Here is a 9757-nt window from a genome sequence, read left to right on the forward strand (position 1 = left end):
ACCCCCAGACAAGTACTGTGGCACTATAATATTTGATTATGGTCACAGACTTTAAACTACATCAAATCGTAGCAGCAGTAGAACAAGTAGATAATTTACTGTCACTGTCCAAACGCTGCATTTTACGAGCTAAATAAAACAGGCCTTAATGTAAAGGGGCAGGGCAGCGGGGGGTAGCCCCAGCAGGAGTTGAAGGAAGCTGCTCTCTCCCTTAGTGGGTCCTCAGACCTGGCATGCACTGCTGGGGGCCACTCCCTGGCCCCCCCTCCCAAAGGAACAACCGCCACACTGCCCAATCGCCCTCGCAAGGGAGAGCCCACCACACTGCCCACCCCACCTCCCAAAAGAACAACCACCACACTGCCCACCCCACTTCCCAAAGAAACAACCACCAACTACCCGGCCCCACCTCCCAAAGGAGCAACCACCACACTGCCAACCGAAACTCCCAAATGAGCAACTACCACACTGCCCACCCAAACTCCCAAAGGAGCAACCACCACACTGCCCACCCAAACTCCCAAAGGAGCGCCCACCACACTGCCCACCCAAACTCCCAAAAGAACAACCACCACACTGCCCACCCCACTTCCCAAAGGAGCAACCACCACACTGCCCACCCCATCTCCCAAACGAGCAACCACCACACTGCCCACCCCATCTCCCAAACGAGCAACCACCACACTGCCCACCCAAACTCCCAAACGAGCAACCACCACACTGCCCACCCAAACTCCCAAAGGAGCAACCACCACACTGCCCACCCCACCTCCCAAAGGAGCCACCACCACACTGCCCACCCTACCTCCCAAAGGAGCCACCACCACACTGCCCACCCCACCTCCCAAAGGAACAACCACCAACTACCCGGCCCCACCTCCCAAAGGAACCACCACCACACTGCCCACCACACCTCCCAAAGGAACAACCACCAACTACCCGGCCCCACCTCTCAAAGGAACAACCACCACACTGCCCACCCCACTTCCCAAAGGAACCACCACCACACTGCCCACCCCACTTCCCAAAGGAACCACCACCACACTGCCCACCCCACCTCCCAAAGGAACAACCACCAACTACCCGGCCCCACCTCCCAAAGGAACCACCACCACACTGCCCACCACACCTCCCAAAGGAACAACCACCAACTACCCGGCCCCACCTCTCAAAGGAACAACCACCACACTGCCCACCCCACTTCCCAAAGGAACCACCACCACACTGCCCACCCCACTTCCCAAAGGAACCACCACCACACTGCCCACCCCACTTCCCAAAGGAACCAGCACCACACTGCCCACCCCACTTCCCAAAGGAACTACCACCACACTGCCCACCCCACTTCCCAAAGGAACCACCACCACACTGCCCACCCCACTTCCCAAAGGAACCACCACCACACTGCCCACCCCACTTCCCAAAGGAACCACCACCACACTGCCCACCCCATCTCCCAAAGGAACGACCACCACACTGCCCACCCCACTTTCCAAAGGAACCACCACCACACTGCCCACCCCACTTCCCAAAGGAACCACCACCACACTGCCCACCCCACTTCCCGAAGGAACGACCACCACACTGCCCACCCCACCTCGCAAGGGAGCAACCACCACACTACCCGGCCCACCTCGCAAAGAAACAACCACCACACTGCCCGGCCGCACCTCCCAAAAGAGCAACGCGCTGCCACGGCGCCAGGCGGGGTAGTGGGGCCAGGCTCGAGGGGACGACAGGCCACCACGGCCTGCGGAGGAGCGGGCCGGCCTCGACAAGACGACAGGCCACCCCGACGGGGACGGGAGGCGCGCGGCGGCGGGGACGGCCTGCCCCTCCCCTCTCGGAACCGGGCAGCGGGGCCCGGGGGGCGGGCGGAGAGAACTGCAGCACAGAGCGGCGGCCCGGCAGACGGGCGGCGGGGCCGGCGCGTGTCAGCGGACGCCCTCCCGCCGGCGACCCTGCCTGTCCGCCCGCGGCCCCGACAGACTCTCCCGCACCCCGCGCCCAGGCCCGACAGCCTTGCGGCGCTGCCCCCCCGGCGGCCAGGTCGGGGCCGGGCCGGGCGGCCCGGCGCGGTGACAGGCGGCGCGGCCGCGGCGCTCACCTGACAGAAGCGTCGGCAGTAATCCCGACTGCTGATGCCGCCGCCGCCACCGCCGCCCCGGCCGCCGCCCGCCGCCCGCGGCCCCGCGGGGCCTGGCGGGGCCTCCACGATGGCCACGAGCTCTTCCCCGAGGCGTTCGGCCTCCTGGTCGCTCTCTTCCTCCGCCATGAGGCTCTCGCCGCCCAGCGCGTACCAGCCGCTGCGCCGCCGCCGCCGTAGCTGCCTCGGCGAACCTCCTCCTCCTCCTCCAGTTCCTCCCCTGCCCCCGCCCCAGCCGGACGGGGGCCTCTCGGCGGGCTCTACTTCCGGCTCCGCCCACCCACGCCCCCAGCCTTCATTGGATAGCTCTCGCTGCCAATCATGCCCATGCCCGCCCTTGCACTACTATTGGCCAAATCAGCCGTCTGTTTGCGAGACCCGCGGCCCGTTGGTCACTGCCGCTCGGCGGCTGCTGGGGACCGCCTACGAGCTTCGCCAGAGGCGGCGCAGGAGGACGGGGCGCGGCGGGGGACACGGCGGCCGCCGCGGGGCTCGCTCGGGCGACGGCGGCGGCGGCGGCGGCGGCGACGCGTCCTCCTCCCTCACCCCTCGCTCCTCCCTTTCTTCCTCCTGCTCTCCTCTCCGGCCGGGCCTGGTCCACTTCCCCTAGCGGCGGCCCCGACCCCACGGTACCGAGCGGCGAGGGAGGCCGAGGGTGGGCCCGGCCGTTGGTGCGGGCTGGGCCCGGGGCCTGCTGTCCCGGAGCGGGGCGGGGGCGGGGCCGGGGCGCGGGGCCGCGGGAGGAAGAGGGAGGAGACGGGAAGCTGACAGCGGCCGCGTCGGCCGCGCCTGCCGCCTGCCCCCCTCGGTCGTCGAGCGCGGGGCCCGCGGCCGGCGCCGGGGCCGGGCCGGCGCGCGCAGAGAGCCAGCCCCGGCCCGTCCGTGCCCCGTCCCCGCCCGGGCGGGCCTTCGGCGCGGAGGCAGCCCGGCGGCCGCCTGGAGGCCCGGGCGCGGCGCGGTCCCCCCGAGGGCGCGGTCTGCAGACGGCGGTGTGCGGCGGCGCTACGTTCCTCTCCGTCCGCCCCTGTGCCGCCCCCTCCCCCATGTTTCTTTCTGTTTGTTTTCCGTGTTTTACAGTAAAGGCATGACTTCCTGGCATCGCAGGGAAAATAGGGTGCAAGCCCAGAAACTATTTCCCCACCACCACTTGTTGAAAAACTGATTGGAGGGCATCTCCGGGCTCGAACAAACGAAAAGTGCCGGGGTTTCCTGCGTCTCTGGATTTGCGCTGGAGACGCTTCGCTGTTAGGTATCAAGACGATAAAAACTGGAAACTAATCCGGTAAACATTTAAACTTGAAAACTTCTGATGAGTTTTATTTTGATCTAGTAAATGATTTGCTGCTTCTCCTTTGTTGGCTAATTCCTGTTCTTAACTTTTTAACTTCTTCGTTTAAAGTATCTTCACCTTCTGTTGAAAAAAACTTGTTCTTCGGGTCTGTAAACTCGAGCATCCTCTACTGGGTGGATACTTGCCTCTGCAGCTACACAAACAGACTTTTGAAAGTTGCAAGACGTTGGAATGTATAGGCCTTTCACGTTAGCACAAGTAATTGAGCATTTTATGCTTCAAAGAATAACGAACGTGTTTATTGTTTTAAAGTTTGAAATCCAAATTTATAGACAAAAGACTTTTCACACAGATTTAGGCATTATTGGACACAAATATTTAATGTTTTTCATAACTGGTTTAGAGCCATTAATCCTAAATGGATCTGATTTGCTATAGGAGTAGAAGACACTACTAACTTTAAAGTACAAACGTGTAATGGTAATTCGCTAACTGCTTACTAGGCAGGATTCCTATGTCTTGTCTGCTGTCGAAAACCTACAGCCTAACACAGTCTTTAGCACATGAGAGTCATGCGTTAAACAAATTTTTAATGGAAAAAAATAGAATTAAACCTAACCTTTACCATTTGTTCCAGAATAAGTCCGTCTCTGAGTTTATGTCCACAGGTGTCTAACACATCAGCAATTTAAAGTTCTTTTGAGAGAGATTTCATGTCTCCCAACTGTGAATTCTCTAGTATGGATTAATGGAATACTCCATTGTTTCTGTTACACTTATAAAGCATAGTTCTTCAGAGCACACTTAGGAATTTCTCTCTAATGTATTTATACAGAAGAGAATTCCATCAAATTCATTTTAATTTCTTATGTCTAGGTTAATGTAAGAGCTCAGCCCAAAGGCGTGGCCCAGGGAACAAGTGGTCATCACCAATAGCGTTTGTTCATATCTCAAGTTTTCGTGATTTTGGCAATGATCATAAAAATTTGTTATTAGGATAAATTAAGATATTAATAAGCTGTGTCTGAGTCAAATATGTGGAGAAATAGTGAGGATAATCGTTTACTTAACAAATTGTGATTGAGCATCTATCATATACTAGGCACTATGTAAGATTCTTGGTTTTGTTCTAACTTAATTGTTAAGTGAAGTAAATATTGACAAATGTAAGTATTAGTCTTTAGTGGAAAAAACAAAAACTATTAGAAAAAGCGCTCTGCATATCTTGATTATCATCTTTTGGAAAACTTAGTAGAGGTATAGAGAGAGAGAGAGAGAGGCATTAAAAAATGAGTCACTTGGGGCCAGCCCCGTGGCAGAGTGGTTAAGTCCACTCGCTCTGCTTCCGAGGCCCAGGGTTTCGCAGGTTCGGATCCTGGGCGCGGACATGGCACTGTTCATCAGGCCATGCTTAGGTGGCGTCCCACATGGCACAACCAGAGGCATTCACAACTAGAATCTACAGCTGTGTACTGGGGGACTTTGGGGAGAAAAAGGAAAAATAAAATCTTAAAAAAAATTTGACTCACTTTGAGCTCTATATTTTGGCTCTGAATTTTAATGTCATTGTTGCTGCTGTTAATTGCATTTGGTCTTGTTCTTTCTTGGTTTTTACTTTTTTTCTTCTAAAAACAATTTAGGAAATTATGTCCATCTTCGTAACAGAATTATGCCAGTTTAGTGGCCCACCTGTTTGAACAAACTTTGTACACAATTCCCTATAATTGTGTTCCTAAAATCAATTGGCCCAGAACTGTGAAGGGAAAGAAGCTCTTTTAAACTTAAATACACATCTAAATGGGATGAAACTAATATAATTAATACTCGAAATATTGACCTGTGATTAGGTTTTTCTAAAAGATATTGACATGGAGGATAATTGGAGTTCTTTTTTATAGCTCTAATTCCTTTGAATTTTATAAAAATCAAGGAATGGACCTAATTGTTACTAGTAACTTGCTCTGGTTTTGCCTGCCTTTACATATTTCAGGTAAGTTAAGACTTCATGGACACATAGTCTATTAATTTGAATTAAGTTTTCTCAAGTCTTTAATCTTAAAATGTTTATACTTGCCTTTTATTGTTAATTACTTCTCGAGTGAACTGTTGTGATAACACTTGTTTCTCTTGTCTTGAAAGAATCTTATTCAAAGTCAGAATGGAGAGATTTGTAGTAACAGCACCACCTGCTCGAAACCGTTCTAAGACTGCTTTGTATGTGACTCCCCTGGATCGAGTCACGGAGTTTGGAGGCGAGCTGCACGAAGATGGAGGAAAACTCTTCTGCACTTCTTGCAATGTGGTTCTGAATCATGTTCGCAAGTCTGCCATTAGTGACCACCTCAAGTCAAAGACTCATACCAAGAGGAAGGCAGAATTTGAAGAGCAGAATGTGAGAAAGAAGCAGAGGCCCCTAACTGCATCGCTTCAGTGCAACAGTACTGCGCAAACCGAGAAAGTCAGTGTTATCCAGGACTTTGTGAAAATGTGCCTGGAGGCCAACATCCCACTTGAGAAGGCTGATCACCCAGCCGTCCGTGCTTTCCTGTCTCGCCACGTGAAGAATGGAGGCTCCATACCTAAGTCAGACCAGCTGAGGAGAGCATATCTGCCTGATGGATACGAGAATGAGAATCAGCTCCTCAACTCACAAGATTGTTGACAAGGAGGCTACCACCATTGTGATCAAGATAAATAATGTGGAGTATTAAAGTTATGTGTTGATTGTGTGGTTCATTTTTATATTTATTTCATTTAAAATCATGTGATGCAGAATAGTTTTGCAATGTGTATATAGTTGCAGGCAAAACAAAACAAAAACCTCACTGCAAACTTCTTGTTAATTTTAGTCACCAGTGGTGTAAAGCAAAACTTAGGGTTTAGAGTGTGCTAGGATACCTGAAACCTGATGGTTATCTTTCAAATTGATGGTTTTTCTCCTGAAATGTTTGTGCATGGAAGAACTGCCCTGCTTTTTTACCCTGTTGCCATGTATGATTATTCCTTGTGAGATTACTTAATTACTTGGATTGAAGACTAGCCTAGGAAATTGAAGCTGCTGCCAGGCAACACCACTCACAATAACTTAAAGGAATTATTTCTGATCAGAGGATCCTCTTCAAAAAGGAAGGGCTGGTGGGAAACTTGTATCTTCAGATCCCTAGCAGAAAATGTGTTCATTTCAGGCTATGCTTTACTTGTATATGATGTAGTTACCTTGACTGTCCCTCAGTTCCTCACTGTCTTTTTCCTCTTTTGTAAAGGTTTATTGTATTTAGTAGCAGCTTCAAGTGACCAAAAGACTAAAATCTTTATTTTAATGTCAGTGCCAAAAACCATGGGGAATTTTGCAGTGACATGATTTTAGTCTCTTATTGTAAACGCATTCTTGATCAACAGCTTTCATTTCAAGCATCATCTTGAATTTGCAAGCTTTTTTTGTGTGTGTCTTGATGTTAAAAGACTTCAGGATTGGCATTTTAATTTAAACAGACCTTTTATGATTGAGTTTCCTGTTTTTGCAGAGAAGTATTAATTACTTTCTGGCTGACAGATCAGATAATAAGGAAATTACCTTCTATACATTAATTTTTCCATAGGGTTTTATAAGAGTTTATTTAGGTAAATAGACTAGAAAGAAAGTATACTTACTTTCACTTTCATGTGCTTTGCCTCTGGTGGTGCAGAGTTTTTAAACATGGATGGTAAACAATTGTCTAGAAATACAAGGTTTTTGTAGTAGAGATCCGGCAGTATCCTGCATAACTGTTTGGGTGAGGAAATAGTTCTGTTAAAGGTCAGCCACGTTCAGGAAATGATCTCCATCTGAACCTCACTGTCCTGTCAGTAGCTCAGCCCAGTTGTGTCCTGTATATCAGAGACCGGAATTAGATTTTTAAAAAACTAAACAGCTGAAAACTTGGACTGGAGCTTTAAAAAAAAGTCAATTTCTTTGAAAACATTCAAGTTAAAAATATAAAATATATTTCTGTTACAAAGCACTGACAAATGATGCCCTATGTGACTTGGAGTTATCTTTGAGGTCATTTTACCACAAATCATTTTTTAAAAAACTGAAGTGAATAAGGAAAAAGGTGGATTTTATATTTTTCAGAAACAGCTCTCCGTGTCTCAGTCTCCCTTACAGACTTGAAGTCCCTAGTTCAGGTTGTCAAACTGCTCATCTGATTTTAGATTTTATGTGGGGTTTTTTGTTTTTATTTTGAACGACCAGTGTTTCTCATGTCCAGTTATGTTAAAGTAGCACAATAAATGCCCAGAGCAGTGCTCTCGTTGATAAGGCACATCCGTGAGGACGCCAGCAGTAAAACAGTCAAATATTCTTTGCTTTTACTTCCTTTAGTAAAGAATTTGTAGGCAACCATGTTTGAATTATCTAAAGATAGAAGATCTAAGAAGCTAGGAAAATAATTGAGTTTTATAGCACTATTTTCAGAATACAAAAACAAGGTTAGATATACAATCACTTTAATTTTTTGAAGTTCCATGTGATTCAGACTGCTCCCTGTTTGAATATGAATTTGCGCTAACAGCAAACACACAGTAGCAGAACAGCTTTGAGTAGTCCTGAGCAGTAAATTGGACGATGTTGCGCTGGGAAAACAGCAATAGTTCACATTTGAGTTTCTATTGTTATTACTGATTTGATGATCGTTTAGGTCCCATGTATCTTGATGTGTTTCTCCAGGCTCCTAACTATTGCCATGTACACTATCTAGGGGCATAATCCATCCTCCCGTTGGGATTGTATCATGTCCTTAGAAGCGTTTTCCAGCCTGTTGTGGAGGTTTAGTGTGTTTCTTTACTGATTATGAAACTGTTCATTCCCTGAAACTGGTTAACTTTGTCTCATGGTGAAATAGATAAAGCAGAATGATTGTTATAGCCTGCTCAAACTGGTACAAATCGGTGAAACCACGGTTGGCATATGTTAGATAACAGATGAGAATGTCTAAGAGGCATATGCTGCTGTGGAGGTGTAGTGGACGTGTGTACAGAAGCTTTCAATCTTTATAGTGTTAGTGTAATGCTATACTATTGGAAAAATAGCAGTTTTTTCTATTTTATAAGTTGTATGCAGAAACTTAAGATTTGTAATGTTTCATTTATAAACTGCCTTCTTCAACACATGCTTACCTGTTAATAGTGTTTTCTTGAGGTATAGTAGTATGTCTTCCAGAATTTCACTATATGCTCACAGTAAGTAGTTCCTAGCTTGTTGAAATGTTAAATTCCCTGTTGGTTTCTTTTGATTCTGTGGGGCATATAGCAAGCGTGAAGGACATTGTGATCATTTCTTACAGGGTGAAAATTTAGAAAGATCGTGTATGAGAGCCTAAACAGTTATTTTATTCATTGTCATCTTTGAGTAAGACTTTTTTTTTTCTTTAAACAAATGCTACTTCCAGTTAATGCATTTAGCCCTACGGAATTTTCAGGGACCAGAAAACTTTAAAGAAAAAGTTCTGCATCTTACACTTGTAAGCAATTAAATATCGGCTTGGGATTGTTCTGTAGTATTCATTGCTTAAAAACTATTGTAAGTAACAGTTGGCAAGATCTCCAAGCAGAAAATTCCATGTTAAAACTTTGGCTTGAAAGAATTTGTGTGTGAATGTTAATGGAAAACACATTTAAACAGAATAAAATTTAAGGTGGCCCAGAACGAAAGCCACAAATGAGTGGTCATTTGGTGCTTAGTCTTTGTAAGGGCTCTCCATGGTTTGACTTGCTCCAACTGCCTTTCAATGAGGACACGTCCACTTAAAGCATGTTCATCAAATACAAGACTCGTTCTACAATTTCATTGGCAATCTTAGCCTGAAATGAATTGCTTTAGCACTGATTGAAGTGTGAATAGTGGAGTGGCTATCCTAAACCTTGGTTTATCTCAGTTCACGCTATCAGATTTCTGAGGTAACACAGTTCTTACCCAGTGGTAATCTACTTGTAGCCAGAATACTGTATTCATTAAAATTGGACTATGTTCATTTTTGTATTCCTGTGCTTTTTTTTTGCGCACGCGTGTATCCCTAGTATAAATGTGTCACTTTTAAAGTTTTGTCTCTGTGACTTTTAGAAATAAATTTTTTTAAAAATTGTTTCATAACTTTCGGAAAGCACATTTTGTTTTATGAGTCAATAACATTTCATAATTCCAAAAGATGAACAGAATTTTATTAATAATTTTTTCCTACTAGTTATCTCTCTGTAGGATTATTAATCCTTAATGACCAATGTAAAAGGATATATTGTCAAGTCAGATTCACATCATAGCTGCAGATAGCACTTTTCCCAAA

The 9757-nt window shown here is 47.0% G+C and overlaps 2 protein-coding genes across 5 annotated transcripts in view; one reads left to right on the plus strand and one right to left on the minus strand.

Moving 5' to 3' along the window:
• Positions 1 to 2415, minus strand: part of ZNF654 (zinc finger protein 654) — an 85310-nt gene extending 82895 nt beyond the window's left edge. For 2 of the 4 annotated variants that reach the window (XM_044749940.2, XM_044749939.2), the window contains exon 1: positions 2108 to 2415. In XM_044749940.2, the coding sequence (XP_044605875.2) occupies positions 2108 to 2275 (168 nt within the window). In that variant the 5' untranslated portion in view covers positions 2276 to 2415. The remainder of the gene's footprint in view (positions 1 to 2107) is intronic. The other 2 variants (XM_070488670.1, XM_044749944.2) reach the window with 2 other exon arrangements.
• Positions 2416 to 2578: 163 nt separating this feature from the next.
• Positions 2579 to 9448, plus strand: CGGBP1 (CGG triplet repeat binding protein 1). The gene is made up of 3 exons (XM_014853426.3): positions 2579 to 2775; positions 3224 to 3428; positions 5577 to 9448. The coding sequence occupies exon 3, from the start codon at positions 5596 to 5598 to the stop codon at positions 6097 to 6099; it is 504 nt and encodes a 167-aa protein (XP_014708912.1). The 5' UTR covers positions 2579 to 2775; positions 3224 to 3428; positions 5577 to 5595; the 3' UTR covers positions 6100 to 9448.
• The last annotated feature ends 309 nt before the right edge of the window (positions 9449 to 9757 follow it).

The sequence above is a fragment of the Equus asinus genome, chromosome 18 (assembly GCF_041296235.1).
Source record: "Equus asinus isolate D_3611 breed Donkey chromosome 18, EquAss-T2T_v2, whole genome shotgun sequence".
NCBI lineage: Eukaryota > Metazoa > Chordata > Mammalia > Perissodactyla > Equidae > Equus > Equus asinus.